A 21,836-nucleotide genomic window follows, 5' to 3' on the forward strand; every position below is an offset into this window, starting at 1 on the left:
TTTACCAACATTCCTCAGACCTGCTCTGTACTTCTTAATTTAATGGTTCATAAATCAATAAAAAATATGGATTTTATATTTTTTTTTGGCTCAGGGCGAGTTTCACAACTTAATCTTATTTCACTACAGATCACCGACACTAAAATGTTCAACACTAATAAATTCAACTAAAATGTGAATCGTCAGGTTTAGTGTAAGTGCACTTGGCAGTTTATTCATTTGACTGAAAACTTTTGAGGATTAATCACAGGACATTAATCACAGGACATCAAACTCTATACTACAATCTACGTTTTAGAGTTAACAAAGCCATCTTTTAAGCATTTAGGATTTATCTGATCAGACCGTCTGAAGGTGTTGGGATATAGAGTTATACATGTTAGAATCACGGCCCTACCGTAATAAAACTGGTCCTCCTGTACAACAATTATTCCCTTAATTATGTTTTTATTTTCGCTCACCTAACAAATGTTGGTAGCTCACGTGCACAAATGTGCCATAATAAAAGCAGACTTCTGTCTTGCAGCCTGTGCTAAGTCATCACCGCTGAAGCGCAATGATTTGGCATTAGCTGAGAGGCCACTATTTCGGGAAGCGTTGTGTGATTTGAAAGCCACAGTAAGTGGAGTCATTTAGCTGATCCCCAAAGCCCTTGCAGTGAGATCAAGCACAGAAGATACGACACCCCCTGAAAATCCAAGGTATTTGGAGAGATGACGGAAGAGGAAAGGAGAGCAAGAGAAAGTGATAGGGTGATGGTGTGTGTGTGTGTGTGTATGGGAAGGGGGCTTGAACATCCCTTCAGAACTGTGTGTGGTTGCAGTACATTTTGGAACATCTTGAGGGATAGTATGTGATACATACAATATAAATTAGAGATGCATGCACATAAATAATGCATTTGTGTGTGTTTGCCCTTTTTCCCAGAATGTAGACATGTTTGTTTGCTGCAGCGCTCTCGCCCATCTGAGCAGAATCATTTTGTGTGAAGGAATTCGACAATTTCATGTAAATTTAATTGTAAAACCTCTTAAAATGTCCATGACGAAGCTTGCGGCGAGATCTAAGCATCCTTTCAAATTGATCTTAACATGAATTTTAAACCAGTAACCAGTAAAGAGATGTTATTAAGTCTGTCAGAATAAGTCCAAGTGAACGCTATTAAAGACGTCGTTGCCCCAACATTCATGATGTAATTATATTGCATCACGTGTTTAACCGGAACAACAGAGCAATAATCTCACAAGAAAAAAAAAGTTTGTTTGTCTGTTGGTGCTTTAATGCTCCCGTGCATCTCTGCATGTGTGAAGTGTGGAGTCAGCCAGTCCCTGCAGCTGCCTCCCTTCACTGCAACAGCACAGTGGCAGCACGGGGACGGGCCGCCGCTCGGACGGCCCGTTGTCCCAAAACCCCAACAGTCCAAAACATGTTGAGGTCGAGCAGAGATGGGTTAAGTTTAGGTAAAAGGTTAGAGATGGTTGTATTAAGGGACAAGGTTAGAGATGGTTAAATTTAGGGACAAGGTTAGAGATGGTTAAGATTAGGTATGAGGTTAGTTATAGTTAAGTTTACGTATAAGGTTAGATATAGTTAAGTTTAGGTATAAGGTTATAGATGGTTATGGTTATGTATGAGGTTAGAGATGGTTAAGTTCAAGTATAAGGTTAGATATAGTGAGGTTAAGTTATAAGGTTAGAGATGGTTAAGTTTAGGTGTAAGGTTAGAGAAGCTAAAGTTTAGGTATAAGGTTAGATATAGTTAATTTTAGGTATAAGGTTAGAGATGGCCAGGGTTAGGGTGTCGTCCATGTCCAATGGAACATTCTTCAGACTATTGGGGCTTCAGAACAATGGCATGGCACAGGAAGCACAACCCCTGACCTGAACATCCATCTTTGTACATGCAGGTGGATTTCATCGCAGCGCCTCCAGAACCGAGTAAAGCAAAAAAAAAAAAGACAATAATAATACTTGTGACGGTTGAACATCTTTTCTAAGTTCATAAGTGTAGGAATCAGGCCGTAGAGACTCTGCCGAAGCCCTTTTCGCTCCGGGACGTCGTTCTCGGCTGGGAAGCAGTTCACTGTGGAGATCGTTGTCTGTCTGTCAGGCGTCAGGTTTTTTAGACCCAGAGTGGTACGCTCATCCCCCACGGGCGGCTGTTGAAGTGGGATAGCGAGCGCCGCGCCGAAAGGCAGACCGCTGAGGACTGGGATCGGGCGGGAGGACGCACTTGGAAGAGTGCTGCTGCACTTCAGCAGCGACCTCCCACAGGTTCGGCTTCTCCACAGGACGCCTGGGGAGGAGACACGGAGGCTGCAGGTGGAGCTCTTCAAGCCCCCGACATTGGAGCCAATGCGGAATGGAGCCCTGTGGTACGGAACGTTAGGGGCCCTGGCTCCAGGTTCTCCAGGTTCTCCAGGTCGCCATTCCCCTTGGGCTGAATGCAGATGTTGTTTGATTCCACATACGTTCCTTTACATGACATTTTTGATGATTTTAGGTTAAAATCATTTTTTTGTACTGTCTTCTTTGTTTCTCTATGGCATTATTTAATTATAACAATTTATAGATTTTAATCATTTGACGTCAGTGTCAAATTTTCTGGTGACTCAAGTTCAAATGTACGTTTTTGCCCCGGTATCTCTATGATAAAGTGCAACGTGTGGCTTCAAATGATAGTTATTTGACTGGTTAAGAGGCTTATCTCGTTCGGGGACCTGCGTTACCTGCCTTGTCATTTCGCTTTTCCTTGTCGTGTGGTGGAGCAGACGTGTGGCTCCAGCGTCCTGGGAGCTCTAATTATTTATTTGAAATAAAACACAGTGGATTTAGGAGGAGAAGGAGAAGAAACTCACAGACGGTATTCCCTGGTTTTCAAAGATACGTATTAAATATGATGTTATCGTTTCATAAGCCTCATCATATAAGCTTCATTGATTCTAACATGTTATTTTGAATAATGCACATATCAAATTAGGTATGTAACGTTGTGTTAGGGCAGGGTATTCATCCTTCAAGTTTCATCTTTACTTACCCATCTCTGCTTTTTAATTAACCTGCTAAAATGTCCGTAAAGATATGAGACGTTTCCATCACTGCTCTGTGAGATAGATTGTCAGGATTAACAGATCTGTGTGATTAACCGTTGCCCTCTTGACAGATAGCCGCCACATCTCTCAAAGGAGCTTGTGTAGAAGAAGAAGATTCTTTATTTATCACGCGGCGCACACACACACACACACACACACACACACACACACACACACACACACACACACACACACACACACACACACACACACACACACACACACACACACACACACACACACACGGTGGCCGGTGAAATGAGTTCTCTACTTTTAACCCATCCTGGCTTGTCCTTCCTCTGGGGGGCAGCCAGGAGCAGTGGACCAATTACACGTGTCCATCGCTGGTCAGACGACGATGTTCTGCATGTTTTTGGTGGGGGTCCTTACGGATGTTACATGGAGGAAACCCCATGTGAGCACGGGGAGAACATGCAAACTCCACACAGAGAGGCCCCTAATCGGGAGATAACCCTGGGGTTATCCGCGCCCCGGGCGGGAATCGAACCCAGGACCTTTTTTGCTGTGTGGCAGCAGTGCACAGCACTGTGCCAGCTCCCGGGGTCACTGCTGTTATCGGGCAGATGTCTGGAGACGGCCGTCGTCTCTGACACCAGCCCCCGACGGGAACACTCGCTTCGAGAGACCGGATCCCGCTCTGAGCCGTTGCGTCACGTACGGAACTCTCTGTGCCACGGCGCTCCGGTGAATCCACTCACATCTCGTAAGATGGAGCCGACGCCGAGATCCGACGCTCGCGTCCGGTCGGTGGCGCTCGCCGAGATTTCCATCTCAAACGTCTACATTATTGCCGCGGGAGGAGATAAGAGATGATTATCCATGTGCTTTCCGACGCCCGCTGTCGCCTCTTCAACTCTTTACAGGCGTTCGGGAAGAGAGAGAGGGCAGAAAATCCCTTTCGCCGGTTTGTGGAGCAGGGCGAGCGGTTTTGCAAGAGCGTGGCGGTGGAGGTGACCCCGTCGCCCGCCCTCCGCCCACCCCCTCCGCCCGAGCGAGGAAAACAACTCGGTTTGCATTTCTTCTGAGCGGCGAACACACAAAGCGGAGAGTCAATGAGGGAGGTGCTGCGCTGAATCCATATAAGCTCTATTGAAATCCTCCCTCCGAGGACACCGGCTGCCTCCTATTATTCTCGTTTTGCCTTCTGTTGTTGGCTGCGTCTTTTCTTTTTTTTTCTCTTTTTTTGGGATGCTCATTATGCCGAGGGTTTTTATTTATAATGAAGATGAAGTTCAATCCTCCGTTTCCTGTATCTTTTTCGGCCCCCGTCTCTCCTCGTGTGTCTCCTAGCCTCCCTTTCATAGACACACAAACGCGTTCTAGTTTGTAGAATTGTAAATTGTAATAGAATTGAATATAATCATTGCATTTTTCATGGGGGCCTCCGAGCGTGGTCACCAGTCTGTGTTTCGAGCGCAAGAACCCGCTCACATGTCGCCGCAGAGCTGTTGAGGGACGTCTTCGTTTAGAGAGCGGGGGGCATAATGTGGCCCTGAAGGCAGAGAGACTCGAAGGGATGATTTAACGGCTGCGTTGAGGGGACCCGCCGTGCCTTCTCCTCCTCCTCCTCGACGGCGCTCTCCAAATGAATCTCCTTGATTGTCCGCGGGTGTTTTTCCAATCGCTCTCACTCCTCCGCCGCGTCGCCCTCCTCAGCTCCACGCCAAGCTGTTCACCTGAAGGTCAGCGCCGGCTCAACAGAGAATGATTCATGTTCATTCATCCTGGGTTTGCGAGCGTAAAAACGCCGCTCCTTCTCTCCATTGTATTTTCGACCCGCCCGCTGAGCTGGATGTCGCGGTGGACGCGGCGCTCGCCTCGAGTTGACGCCGACTCGTTCGGTGTCCTCCGCCTTCGGACGGGCGGAACGCCCCGAAGGGGCTGAACGCCACCGACGAAATGGATTCGCCGGGCGCCAGAGCGTGTCCTCGGAGTCTGAGGCGTCCAAATGCGCAGCGGCGGGGTGGTTTTTTTCGGGGCAGGGACTACGGCGGACGGCGAGAGCGCTCCGACGGCGCCGAATCGACTTCCGTATCAAACCCACCGACGTCTCCGGAGAAAATACGTTTTATTTATTTAAATGCGCTGGGAAAAAAAATCAACAGCTACCAAGCTGACATTTGCCTCCGGGGCTCCCAGGTGACGAGGTGTCGAGCACAGCGTCATCAACGCCGATATTATGTCGCTGAGTAAACTGGAGAGGATCCTCTGATCTGTGAATGTTGAAAACCTTTCACGACGACAGGTGCTAAAGCCACAGGTCTGAAGTCATTAGTTACGGCTGGGTAGTCTTTCTCGGGCCGCAGGGGTATGATGGATGACTTCCACGGGGCCAGCACATGATGCTCTTTCTCCGGGTAATTTAACAGATCACAGACCACCTTATTCCATTGATCACGACGGGATTTTTTACGATGTGATTAAAAAAAAGGATATAGCCAGAGCGGCTTCTTTAATAAAGTGGGCGAAAGTTTAAAAAGCATTAGGCTCATATAGTCACATTAATTGGAAAAAGGAGCGATTGCAGAAGGTCTTGCTTAATTTAGAATAAACCCATTGACCTATTTGTTGGTTCAATCTGTGAAGGGGTAGGTTGGTGAAGTCCGCCCGCACACATTACCGTGGGCCTAATCGGGACCACTCATCATTGCACTGCAACTGGCTGATTTCCTCTCCTTCGTCTTCCAACTCACCTTCTCTTGAATCATCGTTCCTCACTTCGTATCTTTGTCAAACTCCCTAAATGTCCACCTTTCCTTTACCTTGTTGACTCTTTCCTCACACCGCGACCCCGGCCTTGATAAACAAATTAGAAGACGGATGGATCATCAAGGAGCTTCACGAGAAGTGCACGATCGAGAACGGGAAAAATGCACGGATCAGCCGAAAACGCTCTTCGGCTCCGCCATCAGGGCGGGTGCTCGGGTCGTTACCCTTTTCAAACACAAGACGTCCCTTCGCAGCGCGGAAGCGACGTCAGCACTAGAGCCGCTCCTCGGGAGCTTCGCGGAATTGTTTCCCTGTCGCTCGAGCAGCCGCGCGCAGGCCCTGAGATCAGCGCGGGCGGCAACACGCCAGGCATCAGCCCGAACGGCCCAAAGCGCAACGACGTTGTGCCGTGGAGCGATTTCATCATTATCTTCAGCGATGAATCACACTTCACCATCCAACAAACGAATCTGGGCTCGGCAGATGTCAGGGAGAACGCAACCTTCCCGAACGCACCCTGCCGTTTGGTGGAGGGAGATTAATGGTCGAGGGCTTTTTACTCAAGGGCTCGGCCGCTTTGTTCTGGTGAATGAAACCTCAACGTCGCGGCGTGCACTTCAATAACCTCCGAGATGATTCTGTGCTTCAAATTGTTTTTGGGAGGCAAAAAGTTTTAATCATAACATGGCGAGGTTCATGCGGACGTGGTTTGTCGAGAACCGCGTGGAACTTGAACTGGACTGGCCTGAGCCCTGACCTCAACTCCATTAAAATCCAAGGCCCAACGGCTCAACATCCATGGTCGACCTCACTAACGCTGCCACGTCTAAATCAAATACTAATACCGGCAGCCGTGTTCCAAAAACTGACGCACAAAGTCAGAAGAAGGGAGACTGTTATAGCAGCAATGGGGACCGACTCCATGTTAATGCCCATGATTTAGTGATGAGAAGTTCTATTAACAGGTGTCTACAGACTTCTGGCCACGCAGTTTATTGCCAAAAACCATGTGCGCGGACATGTGTCGGGCTTGTGAGATGTCACATGCGTACAGTATACATCTGCACGAAAGATGCGTAGATACAAAACAGAAAGATGATTATTCCGACCGTGGAGGCTCTCTAAACCGCAGCCATGTGAGCCCCAGGGGAGGCATGAGCCAAGCAAAGTTGGATCTCATTTCCTTATGGGTCTGCACTCTCCTATACCAACGAGTTTTACACAAACTAATAGAGCTCTCTTCGAGTTGTTCTTCTTTTTAATCGTCTAGTTGAGGGTTTCAGTAGTTATTTTTCTTGGCGGCCAAAACTCCATTATCAGATACCGTTAGATCAGATGCTATTACTTTATTTCAACAACAGCCTCCCCTACGCTGAAAATAGAAAATCACGCGTGGTGCATCCATCGCTGTTCATGGATTATTTACGGGCAAAACTGCATTGGAATGATGGGTTTGTGTAGTCATGTTTTTGGGACGACTCCCACAAACGTGACAAAAGCATATGGCTGTCATTAAAAAGTAGCGGTTTGTGGAGTATCCTCTACGCGCACGCACGCTCGCACGCGCGTACACACGGAACATTGAGACGCTCTAAAGATTGGTGCTAAAAGGCACCGCCTGCGTTTCGGATTGTCATCCTCTGTAGATTCGACGGAGCAGCTCTTGACTTTTGTGTTGAATATTGAATGAAAGTTCACTTCAGCCGCTTGGTAAAGCCGTGCTGCCATGAAAAAGTAATGACAACAAAAGGATTTGTCATTCTCCGTTGGACTTGGATGTATGCCATCACAAAAAATTATGTAATGGTGAGTGAACTTAATACTGTAGGGGGGGGGGGGGTTTAAGACTGCCGATGTGCCGACTAGGCTTTTTCCCCATAAACTATACTGCTCTAACTGTATTTCCCCCTGCCCCCCTCCCCCCCCCCCCCCCAGTGACTTAGTGGCTACCTTGTGAATATGTGCTCACCGTTGCTCAAGTAGTAGCTTGCAGTTGGTCCTTACGTAGAATGCAGCAGTGATTAACGGAAGCAAATTCGTGCTAGTGCAGTGGTTCTCAAACCTTTTTTCACATCGAGGGCCCTCAATATGATATGCATTGGGCCACGGACCCCATTTAATAAGATCTTGTCCGTGGGACCGCAATGGGAGTGAATTATTATTGCTCAATATGATTTGGTCCAATCTTCCATTCTTATACACTACAGCGACAGTGATAACGGTTTAGTTTAACGATGATCAAAATGCATTCTTTGACATTCTCCAATGGCGCTAAGGCCTTGAATATGAAATAATGTTGAGATTCAACTACCCTAGTAAAAATGTTGCTGGGGACCCCCCCCGGAACCGCTTGAAGGACCCCTGGAGAGTCCCCGGACCTGACGTTGAGGACCACTGTGCTAGTGGGTGCCCAGAAGCACATTTAAATACAGCAAGAATACAAGTAAAACGGTTAAAAAAAAAAACAATTAAAAAAAAACAACAACAAAGGAAGACAAACAACACATTCTGGAGGCATATGTGGGAATGTTTCCCCTCGCAGTACGTGCACGCGCCTGTGTGTGTGTGTGTGTGTGTGCGTGCGTGTGTGTGTGTGCGTGTGTGTGTGCATGCGTGCGTGCGTGTGTGTGTGTGTGTGCGTCTCGGGAGCGCGCCCCGAGCAGTAGTGGGAGTGGACGTCTCGCCGTGTTTCCCTTCCTCTCCGAACCAGAACCACTCATCTCCGCCTTCCTTCCAGACTCCATCACATCCGGGTCATTCTCCAGTATCTGTCTCTCCTGTGTTTGTTTGCGTGCGTGCGTGCGTGCGTGCGTGTGTGTGTGTGTGTGTGACAGAGTGGGCTTTTTTTTTTTTTTTTTCCCTCTCTCTCCCCCCTTCTTCCACCGCGCCGTGCCGCAGCCCCGAAGCGACCCGCTCTCCGACGCGCTCTCGGCGGATACTATGCTCGGCGCTCCGCGGTGATTCGCTCGGAGCTCGCCGCGGCGGGATGGTATGATACGGTAGGGCTTTTCGGATGGCCAGCCTGCGGTGATTCCCCTCCCGTCACTCCCATACCGCGACAACGATGTCTAAGAGCCTCAAAAAGAAAAACCACTGGACCAACAAAGTCCACGAAGCGGTGCTGGGCCGGAGCAAGGACGGCGAGCTGGGGTTCGAGCTGCGGGGCGGCGCGGAGAACGGCCAGTTCCCCTACTTCGGGGAGGTGAGGCAGGGTAAGGCGACCGTCCAGAGCGGGAAGCTGGCCCAGGATGAGCTGCTGCTGGAGGTCAACGACATGCCGGTGGCCGGCCTCACCACCCGGGACGTGCTGGCCGTGATCAAGCACTGCAAGGACCCGGTCCGCTTCAAATGTGTGAAACAAGGTGAGGGGGCAGCGGGCTACTGGTGTGTGTGTGTGTGTGTGTGTGCGTGCGTGCGTGCGTGCGCAGGGTTTGACGAGGATGCCATTCGCAAGCATCTGTTGCAAACACCGTAGTTTCAATGAATCCGCGCAGTGGTTAAACCATCACGACACGACACGGCACCGGGCCCGCGTTGCAACGATCCGGGTCCCGCGACGATCCGCCGTGTGTTCGCCTGAGCTGCAGCCGCCCGAGGGGGCGTGTTCCTCGGCCTGCGGTTTTCCATGTTGTGGTGGCAAGACATGGAGTTTTATTTTCTGCCTTTTTTTTTTTTTTTTTTTGCCCCTTTCCTCTCCGGAAGATATTCTCGTGGTTTTCGTGTTCTTCTCGTGGTCTGTCGCCTTTTACCGGAACCCCTAGAACAGTGGTCCCCTCGGATGAATGGTTAAAGTTGACCGTTATTCCGTTTAGAGTGTGTCTAAACTGTAATCTCCCTGATCATAGTATGGACAGGGGTGGAAGCCTGGACTACATCATCCCCAGCGATTTTAAAAACCTTCTCAGATTGGGGACGCAGATAAATAGAGGGTCCTTTACATGAAAAGGTTGTGAGTCGCCGCTCTCGAAGGTGTCAAATGTGGGTCGGATCTCATCCTCATTTACGTTAAAATGTTTCTCTGATACTATTCAAGTGGGCGCACTCCTTTAGAAACCCCATATTGCATATCTAGTGTTAACTCTGCAGTAATACTGACTACATATCAGCAACACTCCTGGTCTGTCTGTCTGTCTGCCCGCCTGCCCCCTCCCTCTCTCATACCTACACAAGACAATGCCTTATAGCCCCCAAAAGCAAGTGGACACTCAAGCTATTTTGCTCGCATCCTGCCCATGTAAGGGCTTTTATGAGCTGGCTGGAGAAGGTGAAGCCCTTAGAGAGCGTTCGGCCTTAAACAGTGTTTATGGTTTGTCCTTGTGATGTTTCTGCGGCTCGTAGCCCCAGCGAGTTAAAACAAAGTAGAGAAAGCTGGAAGAGTTGACTGAGTGACCTGCTTCTGTCGCCCATTATAAATTCAGACACGGTCTGAATGACAAGAACACTGGATTGAAGAAACGGCGGATCAGATTATGCTCCCTTCATGGCTCATTTGGGAGCGGGTGTAGTCATTCTGTTTTCTATAGGCATCAAAAAGTCATTTGGTTGAGTCATTCATTTATAATAACCAGAAAGAAACATGATACCAAGCTATTAGAATACGATACACAAACAATTGGATTTGATTGTATTTAATAGATTATTCAGGCAGTGCTGCTGACAGGAGTGCCCACAGTGTGTCTCCCAGCCAGATCTGGTGATGCAGTGAAGGTTAAATGCTAATGTGTGCATATCTCGGTCCCTATGTATATACTAACTGACCATCGGACTAGACACCTTGAACCATCCACTGTAGTAATCTGTACTGGCTTACTTTTGTTTTGTTTTTTTCTTTACCACCCCCCCCCCCCCACACACACACACACACACACACACACACACACACACACACACACCATCTCTGTCGCTTCCGCACACTTCCGATCCACCCAGGAATCATCAGAAGACATTCCGGTCACTCTAGCTCCCAGGCTGCAAATAATCAAATGAGAACAAGATTTTATTTTGTTTGTTTTTGTCTGGGGACACGTATGTCTGCACATACACACTAATAGCCAAGCGCACAGGGTTTTGCAGGGAGGGAATGGCGGGGAGATACGAGGGAGCCACTAATGGGTGATGTGCAGTCAGGTAGAAGCTCTCGCGTATCCCTGAGGGAGTGTAGCGCTGGCATGGAGGCACGGCGTGCACACTCAGTCATACTACTGTTGCTGCTACTGAGCGGGGTCACACCCTGAGTCTGACCTGACTATTTAATGACAACAAGGGGAGGCTTTCTCACAGCGCCCCTGTCATCTGTCCCATCACAGACACACACACACACACACACACACACACACACACACACACACACACACACACAGACAGACAGACAGACAGACAGACACAAACACAAACTTGCCACACATTTGAGCTGCCAACTTGGCCATCAGGACAATCAGTTCAGTCCTATATGAAAATATATATATATATTTGGTGATTGTTTAACCTCAACTATTGTTATGTAGAAACAAAGTTACGGGCAACATATATAGTCTTGAATGTAGTTTTTTGATTGCTTTATATATGAATGGTACAGCGCCAGAAGTGATTATGCAAACATTTCCAGACCTTTACAAATCAATGAGTGGGATTTGAGTGTGAGACTGTGAAAGGGACTGTCATTGCTTTTCCCTCTCTCCGTGTGTGTGTGTGTGTGTGTGTGTGTGTGTGTGTGTGTGTGTGTGTGTGTGTGTGTGTGTGTGTGTGTGTGTGTGTGTGTGTGTGTGTGTGTGTGTGTGTGTGTGTGTGTGTGTGTGTGTGTGTGTGTGCGCTTCCTTTAGCTTTCTCTTCTCAAAGTCAGAGTCCTGTGACTGGTTTTGCCATAAATAAACCTCCTGTAATGACAGCCTTATAAATAGATTACAAATGAAAAAAGTCTCACTGGAAAAATAGATTCTCAGTACTTTTAGGTACTTGTATAATTTGTGTGCGTCTCCTGTGTAACCTATAATATATTTAGTGACAAATATCTTTCAATTGAAAGATAACTAGATGCATGCTATTTCTTAGTAATCTCACCCACCCTCTGTTTTTGATTGAATTGGGGCTGAGCAATACCTACTTAAAAATCCATTCCAATATAATTTGATACGGGTCTAAACCAAATGGGAAAGAAGACTTTGCAAAAAGGCGTAAATGTGAAACATGCTGGAACGCCTCGAAGCTTCTCTCTCGTCTCCAGACCTACATCATCCAAAGGGTTTAGCGGCTCTCTGGCTGTGTGTTCAGCTGCATCACAGCATGGAAGTGTACAAGCCAAGCCACTACTACCTCTGGGTTATCAACTGCATCAAAAAACAAATCATATTTGGTCACATTGAACTTTTGCCCTGAAGTCCTTGATCCATTTTCAATCCACGGCTGGAATATTGCCGGCACTGGATGCTTGTAATGTGCCCCAAATATGCCAATTATTCCCTCGGTAAACTGATACGTTTTATCATTTAAATCCAGCGTTTCTCACTTTCAGGGGAGCTCACTTTCACAGACTGAAACAATCTATATTCTGTATTTGCTTTATCCGATTCAGTGTCTGTTTGGTGGAAGATCTATTGTTCTCGGTCCTATCAGCATATTTCCTCCAAGCAGGAGGGAAGTAAAAAAAAAAGGCTGCTCTGTTCCACGAGGCACATTTATAAAGTGCTATGACGATCATAGCACCAAGAGGTGTTTTTATCCTATGGAGAGAAAATGAGTGTGAAAACACAGTGTGTCTGTGCCTGTGAACATTAGTGTATATACGCGCGTGCGTGCGTGTGTGTGTGTGTGTGTGTGTGTGTGCGTGTGCGTGTGTGTGTACTGTATATATACATGTACTGTATATCCACCGTGTGTTTCCTTTGGTGTGAATCTGTGTGTGTCTGTGACCCATATTGTAATTGCATCACTCCCTGACTCGTTTATCACCGGGTCCCACATTAAATGCATTTCTATTGTCCTTTATCACAGTTACACATTCCACATTCTGGGATAGCTGGACAGTGCCTCCTCCGATCTGAAGGAACAAACTCCCAAAACCTGTGAGGCGGGGGGGAACCTTGAATCCATGCCAATATTATAGGAGTAGTAGGAAATGCTTTTGCTCCAAAGCATATACATAAGCATTAGAGAATCAAGCTACGTTATTGGAAAGTATCCTCATTTTAGGTGTGTATTTGTAAATGACCAAGGGGAAGATTCCGTCCCTGAATCAATGAGTGCAGTCTTCTTGTGGGATTTCACAATTAAGCCAGTTATATTATCGTCAATGTAACAAATTGTGATGATAAACTGTAGGCCAGGGTGGAGAAAATCCATACTTCTATGTTATCGGGTCAATTGCAGTCGCTTTCAAGTACTGAAAGATTCTGTGGTGTTCCATCCCAAAGTTCAATACCTATTATTTTAGGTATAATTTTTTTTTTAATTATTATTATTTTATTTATTATTTATTTTTCAGCATTGCTCCAGTCAAAAAAAAAAATGGCTTTTACTCTAAATGTGTCATGAGATTTCGGGAGATTCCAAATGTCAATGTTGCTTTGTTTCTCAAGTTCTTTGCACTGCGTAGCACTACTTTGACACAGCCAACACCGGGCCAAGCAGCTCTCTAATTGAAGGTCTAGCCGAGGAATGTAAAGCTCCACTGGATGTTCGGCCGGTTGCCGTTTGTTGCAGATCTCATCCGACAGTTTTGTGATGTAGAAGATGGGCCGCGAAGCGAAGCGCTCAGATCCGCTCTCCTTCGATGACCGTTCAAAAGGGACTACCTCTTACATATGACTGCTTTTCCCGCTCATGGCAACGGAGGAAACAGGGGGACGCCTTTATGCAATTTATGCACCATTATTTCTCGAATGTGGACTTGTCTACTGGCCGAGGGAGAAAGTGGAGCTTTGTGCTGCTGGAGTTGCTGAAGTCAGGCTCCTGCCAGCGCGGCACGGAGGGACAGATGGAGAGAGAATGACCTTATTCTCCGCTGTCATCACTTTGTAGATGGGGAAACTTGAAGAATCCGTGCCGAGTTCTGTCTTTATTGTTGTTATTTATAACTCAGCAAGCCATTTGTTTCTGTCAGAGGAAGTGGCTGATGTTAGGCTTAAAGCTACACTGGAGCCCTAGCTGTGTGAATCAAACTCAGCCTTATCAAATGGCCAAATATCTATCTGGTTCAGCTAAGTGAATTAGGTCAATCTAATTCTCCTCACCATGTGTGCACACAGCAAAGGAGTATCTGGGACTGCGTCCGCCACAGAGAAGCCGAAACTCTGTGCCAGGAAGCCACATTTATAGAGAGCCGCTGTGTGTGTGTCGGACAGACAGCAGGGCGTCGCACTTTATTTTATGTGTTTAATAAAGTGCAAGGCTCGTATTCGCCATCTTCTCAAGACAAAAATGTGTTGTAAGCAGGTGAAGAGTTCCAGTTACAATAATCAATTAACAACACAAAAATCAATTGCGACTCAATCAAATGGACTGCATCGGTCACTTTTAGTCATATCAAAGACAACCTGCGATTGATTGTGTTGCCCTGTGATCGGGAAGCGGTTGAACCAGAGATCTACGCATGGAGTCACATTTTGTCCTCTACAAAACAGTTGTCATATTCATAAGTCAGAGAAATGAGTGAGGATCCCAAGGCTGCTTCTCCAGGATAACAACATCGACCTTTTTGTGATGGATCACCATGGCAATGTGACTTAATGCAGTGTGTGAGGCTGAATTATGGAAGAGAGGCCACATTTCACACAACAATGATGCTGGTATTAAAAACAATTCATCTGGCGGATGATGAACACTGTGTGTGTGTGTGTGTGTGTGTGTGTGTGTGTGTGTGTGTGTGTGTGTGTGTGTGTGTGTGTGTGTGTGTGTGTGTGTGTGTGTGTGTGTGTGTGTGTGTGTGTGTGTGTGTGTGTGTACGTGTGTGTGTGTGTGTGTACGTGTGTACGTAGGTGAGAATGAGAATGGAATGAGGCACCAGTGTATTTGAACGTGTATTCCTCTTGTCTGTGTATTTTTTATCACAGACAAGTCATGGCATCTTATTTTTAACAAAGATTAAGAAATTTCATGGAAGCCCAAGCCTGTGGTTCATGCTGATTGGCCGTTACTCCCCCAGTAACCTGCCTTGCTAAATGGAACTCAGCTTGGAGTCTAGTGGGAAATCTTTGTATGAGGAGTCTGAGGAGAGGAGACAATTTCTGCTTGCCTTCCAGTGTGACTGATGTGTGTGATGCATTGCGATATGGAGGAATATATTGTCAACATAATCACAGGGAATTTTACACAATATATTGTGATATATACAGTATATCTCATTAGTTAACTTATAAATGAAAAATTCCTTGTTAAAATATACTGCCGCAGTTTTTCCTCATATAAAATAATGTAAAGTACATCACATGAAAATGCTACTTTTTAAATAAAACTCACCTAGCCATTTCAGGCCTGATTATTGAAGCCTGAATATTTTTCATTTCTTGTCAACTATGAGAAGTTAATATCACTTCATCCCATCATCATTGTTAATAAAAATAATGAGAATAATATTGATAATAATTATAGCTGCAGGCAGCAATACACGGTGTCCAGGGTAGCCGGCCCTGCATTAAATTTCAATGAACGAATGTGCCTTGGGTCTCTGTTGAAGTTCATTCATCCAGCCTGGTCACAGTGTAATACTATGGTCGGGTGGTGTTTGTGGCTCTGGGTGGGTTTCCTATGCCGCAACTAATGGTGGTTATCATTCTGAAGTAGGGCTGCACCATTATGGCTGAAATGATAATCGTGATTATTTTAGTCAATATTGTGCTCACAATTATTTATCATGATTATGAATTCGTTTTGGGTAACGGAATTCTTTTGACACTTTATAAATCAACAGATGTATTTTACTTCCCAATAAATAAATAAATAAATAAACTTAGGTAAGTGGTTGAACTGCCTGACGGATCCAGCAACGATCCATGGAGAGCCCCGTGTCCTAGTCATCTCCTCTGGTATATTTGTAAGTGCAAAAGTTTCCTCGTAATGGCCTGATAGACCGCAGTGCTATCACGTGATCTTTGCACTCCGTCAACTTGCAAAGATTTATACGTCTGTGCATTGTGTCACCATCTTGGTGAGTGATTGTTGATCACAAACTCCATCCACAATACTGAACTGATCTGAATGAAAGTCGAGCAATGGCATGTTGGAACTGCCCCGAATATTCATCTTATTCAGATTGTCTGTGGGTTCTTTGGATCCATGACATCCATGAAAGTCTGACGTCAGTCATATCTGCACGTGCCGCCATCTTGTTGAGGACCTGGTTGTTGACCAATCGCTAGACTGCAATGGTATCATGTGGCCTTTGCGATCTGTCATTTGGTCGTGCGTTATGGTGATGATAAAAAAAATACAGTTTTTTACTAAATTATTCCACACTAATGAACCGATCTGGATCAAACTTGGACGATAGCATGACGGGACTGCCCCGAATACACATTTTATTCATTTTGTCTGTGAGTGCTGCGGATCCATGAAATCCATAGCCTACTGACGTAATTTTCTCATTAACCATAGCAATAGTGCTATTAAGGCTCCCGCCCCTTTGGGGCAGGATCCCTAATAATAACAAGAAGATAAAGAATGATAGTCATAACAGTGATGAAGTGTCTGTGTCTGTATGCATCATTGTTATTATATTATGGCCAGGTCTCTCTTGAGAATGAGACCCCGCGTCTCATTGAGATTAATAAAGGTTAAATGAATAAAAAATATATGGTGTTAGGGAGATTACATCTTTTCATGATGACACGATAACATTGAATTATCTCCCAGCCCTCGTATGCTCCCACCTCATGTTCTTACAAAATACAGTATGTACTGTTGAGTGTTTGTGAGACAGCTAGATCTGTAGAGAAACGAATTCCCCATTTCCCAGTATCATAGAAGCTTATTCAACACAGAAGTCCGGGGACAGTTTCCATTCATTGACATACTGTAGATTAGCCAGGAGAGCTAATCTGATAGCTTTTCTGTGGGCATTGGATCTGAATGAGAGGGATTATAAAAGGCAGCCATTGGAGCTGCTCCAGCTGCAGCTCTGAAAGGAATGTGATGGGGGGCTACCAGCAATGCTAAAATCTTATCTGCATTTCAAAAAGTGGCTCATTGCTGAGGTGAAGGTCTGCCTCAGGCTACTCTGCGTTTGGATGTGCATTTAGTAGGTTAAAAAGTATGTGAAGTTTTGGTTAAAATGACGGTGCACAGACAACCATTCTCATCACATCCTACATCATACAGGATACAACTTACCTATAATAAACACATCTGTTTTATTTCAGCACTTGATTAGTAAAATATGATTTTCCTATTGTAGTTTATGTCCTTTACCAATAGAGGACAGCAGATGTCCAGTCAGGGAAAAGAGACAATCACTGATTCGCCCCCCTCTCTGCACTAGATGTCTTTAGACAAATAGTCTTCAATGTTCCTTCGGGTGAAGAATGGAATTGATGCTGTCTATATGGTGTCTCTCAGTGTAATTCACTGTATCCCACCTCCAAAAACATAACTGCAAAACAGACGATAAAATGGTGTGTTTGATGGAAAGCTACCCCAGCCTGGATGTTTGGTTTTGTTGCCTACACATTTAGTTGTGATTCTCTTTAGTGCCCAGTGAACCTCAACGGATATGGCTGCGTAAATGATTGGATCCAGTGTGATAATGTGGAATCGATGCAATGTTGTTAATTGGCTGCCAGGCATCGCTGTCCGTGGTGCTGAAAAAGCATCTCAGGCTCTAGGTGGCATTTACCTGTAAACAATATAATACATTTTATGTAGGTCGATAGGATTGAAATATTACATATAACAATGCTGTCTGTTAATTGAGGTTTTACTCACATATGCAAAGCAGTTACACAAAGTTATAAAGGTGAACACTTGATACATGGTGCTTTCGATATCGGTGATAGGAAATTATCTGGTTTTACTAGTAATTTTAGTAGTAAACTTGCTTGTTCTAGACTCTTGAAATGGCATCTGTCAGCTTCAAATTGCGATCAATGACCATAAAAAGTAATAACTAAACTCACCTTCAACACAGCAGAAAGTCTCCAATTTCGGGGAACAATTACTCAAACATCTTAGGTTGTATTTAATTTGATTTGGTATTTTTCCAGCATAAATAGACTGCACATGAGTTGTTTTTTTTTTGATCATTTTTCATGGACACTTTCCCATTCCTATTGTTTAGCACAGCAAATCATGTCAGACAAAATTATTGAGGAGTCGGTCAAGATGGAGAAACACGCTTTGAATTGACTTTGGTTTAGTCCATGAGACATGAAGGGCTCCATTATCACCACGGACAGAATCTTATGAGTCCATCGGACGTGCAGCCAAATGAAGTGTTGGGTAGAAGGAATCATTAGGATGCTCAGTGGGAGGTGCCCCCCTGATCCCAACCACAGTTATTAATTTTTCAGTAGTGAAAAGGAATACACCCCCACTGGTGTTAACCCTGGAGATTATTGACCACTGCCCACCCCTGCTGCAAGGGCCAGCACCAGGGCTTTCACACACCCTGTGCCTCCCTCTCTCGCTCACTCTCACTCACTTTCTTTCAGTCTTTCTTTTTCCATTAATTTTTTCTTTCTTTAATTTTCTTTCCTTCCCTTTCTTAATTTTTTTTCTCCCTCTTCATTATTATTCTATTGCCAACTTCAGTAGAGCGGAGAATGAAGCATATTCACACCCATCCGAACACACGCTCACATGCACATAGGCACTGTGCGCCGTGCACCAGCCTCTCACGAAATTGTATTCTTTTGGCTCTGCCCGATAATTTACCTCGACAGATTTGGCGAGGAAAAAAACACCTCCATAGCCGCAATCAACACCTAGACATACACACTTCCCGCTCCCCACAAACATGGTCCTGGGATGCAACGGGACATTCATTGCCTTGATGCACTCATGAGGCTGTGTGCAGCGGGGTACCCGGTATATCAGGGCTTCCATTACCTGTACCCTTGCCGGCCCCCCGCCTCCATTTTTATGTCTCATTGGTGGTTTGGGCTTGTTTCACTTCCAATTTTCTCAGAGGCAGTGAATGTGTGTGCCCCCTATTACCATGCTATTAGAGGGAAATGAGGAATAAGGAGCAACATCATCATTAAGATGAGTCAGAAGGATCAATATTCAGACCTTTAAGCAAAAGAGAGAGCGGCTCTGTCATTTACTATTAATAACGGGCCTCGATGTCTGCTGCGATAATGCCATTTAGCTGAAGTTGCAACCGATACTTTAGTCACAATTTAATGGCCTCCAAATCATACTAAATTCATTAACTCCCACTGTAACTATTGATACATACAGAAAACATAAACAACTCCACAGGCACAGAAACACAGGAGCACTTATTTATATTCCTCTATACATATTTACTGTACAAACACAGCCAGAAATTAACAAACACAAACTGCCTGGGTCTAATTGGGACTATAAAACAAAACAAAAAACTAGACCAGGGCAGTTCAGGGCAGCCATAGCTGGAACTACTGTAGCTAAAACCAGAGGGGGAGAGGGGGAGAGGGAGAGAGAGAGAGAGAGAGAGAACTAAGGTTGTAGGAACTAGGAAGGAGGATGAGAGGCTAGGGAGGGTAAGTTAAAAGAAGGAGGGGAGGAGGAGGAGGAGGAAAGAGCCACGAGCCAACTGGCAGCACTGAGCGACAGTCGAACACGGCGAGTTGGGAAAGAGAGGTTGAGGAATCGGCAAAACGGTTTAAGGGAGAAGAGGAGGCACAACAATGAAAGCTGGGCGAAAACAGAGAAGAGATTAAGGGGTCAAGTCAGGTCATCAAAAAATAGGAACAATAGTTACTATTATACACTATTATATAGTGTGTGTGTGTGTGTGTGTGTGTGTGTGTGTGTGCGTGCGTGTTTGTGTGCCCTACACTTCTCGATTCCCTTCTAGCGCTCTTCAACCTGTTGTAGGAGTGTGGGCTGGCTGCGTGCAGAGTAGACTTCGATCAGATGGTCTCCTCTCCATGACAACCACTTCACCCTGGGCCCTCCCCAGAGTCCAACAAGTGCTGCCAAACAACTTCCATTTCAGCCCTTTTAACCGGCTAAGCAGCCCTGCAGTTCCCTTACCGATCTCGCTGCACACAGCCGCTTGAACGCCCTGCGTCGCTCGGTCTGAGGTTTTCGGTGTGTCTCAGTATTTGAGCGGGTGAATGAGAGAGAGAGAGAGAGCTGGAGGGAGAGAGAGAGAGAGGGATAGAGAGAGAGGTTTTGTTTTTTTTCACATTTGCTTGTGTTTGTTTGTTTTTAGGTGGCGTTTTTTTTGTGTTTCTAGGTGGCTGCGTGCGTGCGTGTGTGTGTGTGACATTCAAAGTGATCAAGATTCTGCCAAATTACATGTCAGCGTAATCACGTGTATTTGTGACGTTAAGAGTGTTCATTTTTCTCTTTGCATGATTGGCCAAAAGTGTTCTTTTTTTCCTTCCAGGCCGACTAATGTTATTTAATCTTAAATTAAATAACAGAATTAAATCAGGTCCTCAGAGGCTGCCTTAATTTGTCAGTGAAGGCCACGGCTGAATGTCATGTGTCCAATTCTCCGTGCTTTTACTTTCAGGGGAGTGATTTTCAGCGACTGAAAATCCCACTTTGCCCACTGCGGCACAGACTGTGAAACACATAAATCGGTCGCCAGATTTCTCTATAAGATACAGGCACGGTGGGACTGGCCACCGGTAGCACTGGATCAAATCCCGGTGGGCCGGTTGCTCTGTGGGCCGCCTGAGCAGCAGTCCCTCAAATCAAAGGGGGAGGCCGTGAACAGGTGAATTCATGACCAAGTCGATCAAAGTGGACAAAATCAGAGCAAAAAGAGGAAAGGCGGTGCTGAAAAAGCTACGGATAACAAAAATGAAGTCACTTCAAGCTGATGCTAAAACTTGCATGAAGATAAGTGATGTGTTTGCGAGCAGCAGCAGCACTTAAAATAAATAAATGAATCAAATGAATCAAATAAATGACTTTAAAAGTATAGGAGGTGGTAAAAAAAATTTGCCGCTGAATATCATTATTATTTACTTTACTTACCAATTCTCTCTTCCAAATAATCCAACCACGATCCATTCATGAAATGAAATCGGGCAGTTTAGCGTCCTCCTTTTCCCGGGAATATGCACCAACATTAATGGTTTGTAAGGGTGCCATTTAACACTGAGCACGCAACAGCGTTTGTTTTTCCAAGTTGCAGGGATTTTTTATTTTTATATATTTTTTAAGGTAGCACCGCTGCATTCAAGTCCTGTCGTAAATGCTACCGTGCTGCCACCTCTGTTTACGTGTTACAGTAGCCTAGGGTATCCATCCATTATACTTATAAGTGGTGGTATCAAGGGCTGGTGTGTTTGTATGTGTGTCGATGGGACGGTGATGGTGGAGTATCTGTGGGCTGCTTATGTTCGAGTGGCGGGCTGGTCTGGGTAAAGAAAAAAGGGCCCAGGGTCCAGGGCCATTCTTTACATCCCAGTCCGTCCCTGGATATAGGGCAGTGTGGTTTGGCCTTGCGAGATTATCTCTTTGCATTTCTATATGAAGTCAAGAAGCCACAAAAGGCAGGATGGGCTTATTGTGTGTTATTACCTTTATTCATATGTATAATGTAGTATTCCCATTTAGCGTTTCCAGATACTGTACATGCCTTTTAATCCACCCCTTTTATTCGGGCAATATGGTATTATTATGAGAATGTTATTCATTCATTTGTTAATTCCTGGTATTCAGGCCAAAGTGTGTTGTGTGTGTGTGTGTGTGTGTGTGTGTGTGTGTGTGTGTGTGTGTGTGTGTGTGTGTGTGTGTGTGTGTGTGTGTGTGTGTGTGTGTGTGTGTGTGTGTGTGTGTGTGTGTGTTCTGACATTCATTCATCAGTGGTTGCTGTTTTAATCCAAATATTTATCCAATGTCATGGACATTTGAATCATGATAG

General features: G+C 45.5%; 1 protein-coding gene across 1 annotated transcript in view; it reads left to right on the forward strand.

Moving 5' to 3' along the window:
* The first annotated feature begins 8,772 nt into the window (after nt 1-8,772).
* Nucleotides 8,773-21,836, forward strand: part of magi2b (membrane associated guanylate kinase, WW and PDZ domain containing 2b) — a 57,703-nt gene continuing 44,639 nt past the window's right edge. Inside the window, exon 1 of the mRNA XM_080003044.1 lies at nt 8,773-9,183. Within this exon, the coding sequence (XP_079859170.1) occupies nt 8,886-9,183 (298 nt within the window). The 5' untranslated portion in view covers nt 8,773-8,885. The remainder of the gene's footprint in view (nt 9,184-21,836) is intronic.

This window comes from Zeus faber, assembly GCF_960531495.2.
Source record: "Zeus faber genome assembly, chromosome: 6".
NCBI classification, from domain to species: domain Eukaryota; kingdom Metazoa; phylum Chordata; class Actinopteri; order Zeiformes; family Zeidae; genus Zeus; species Zeus faber.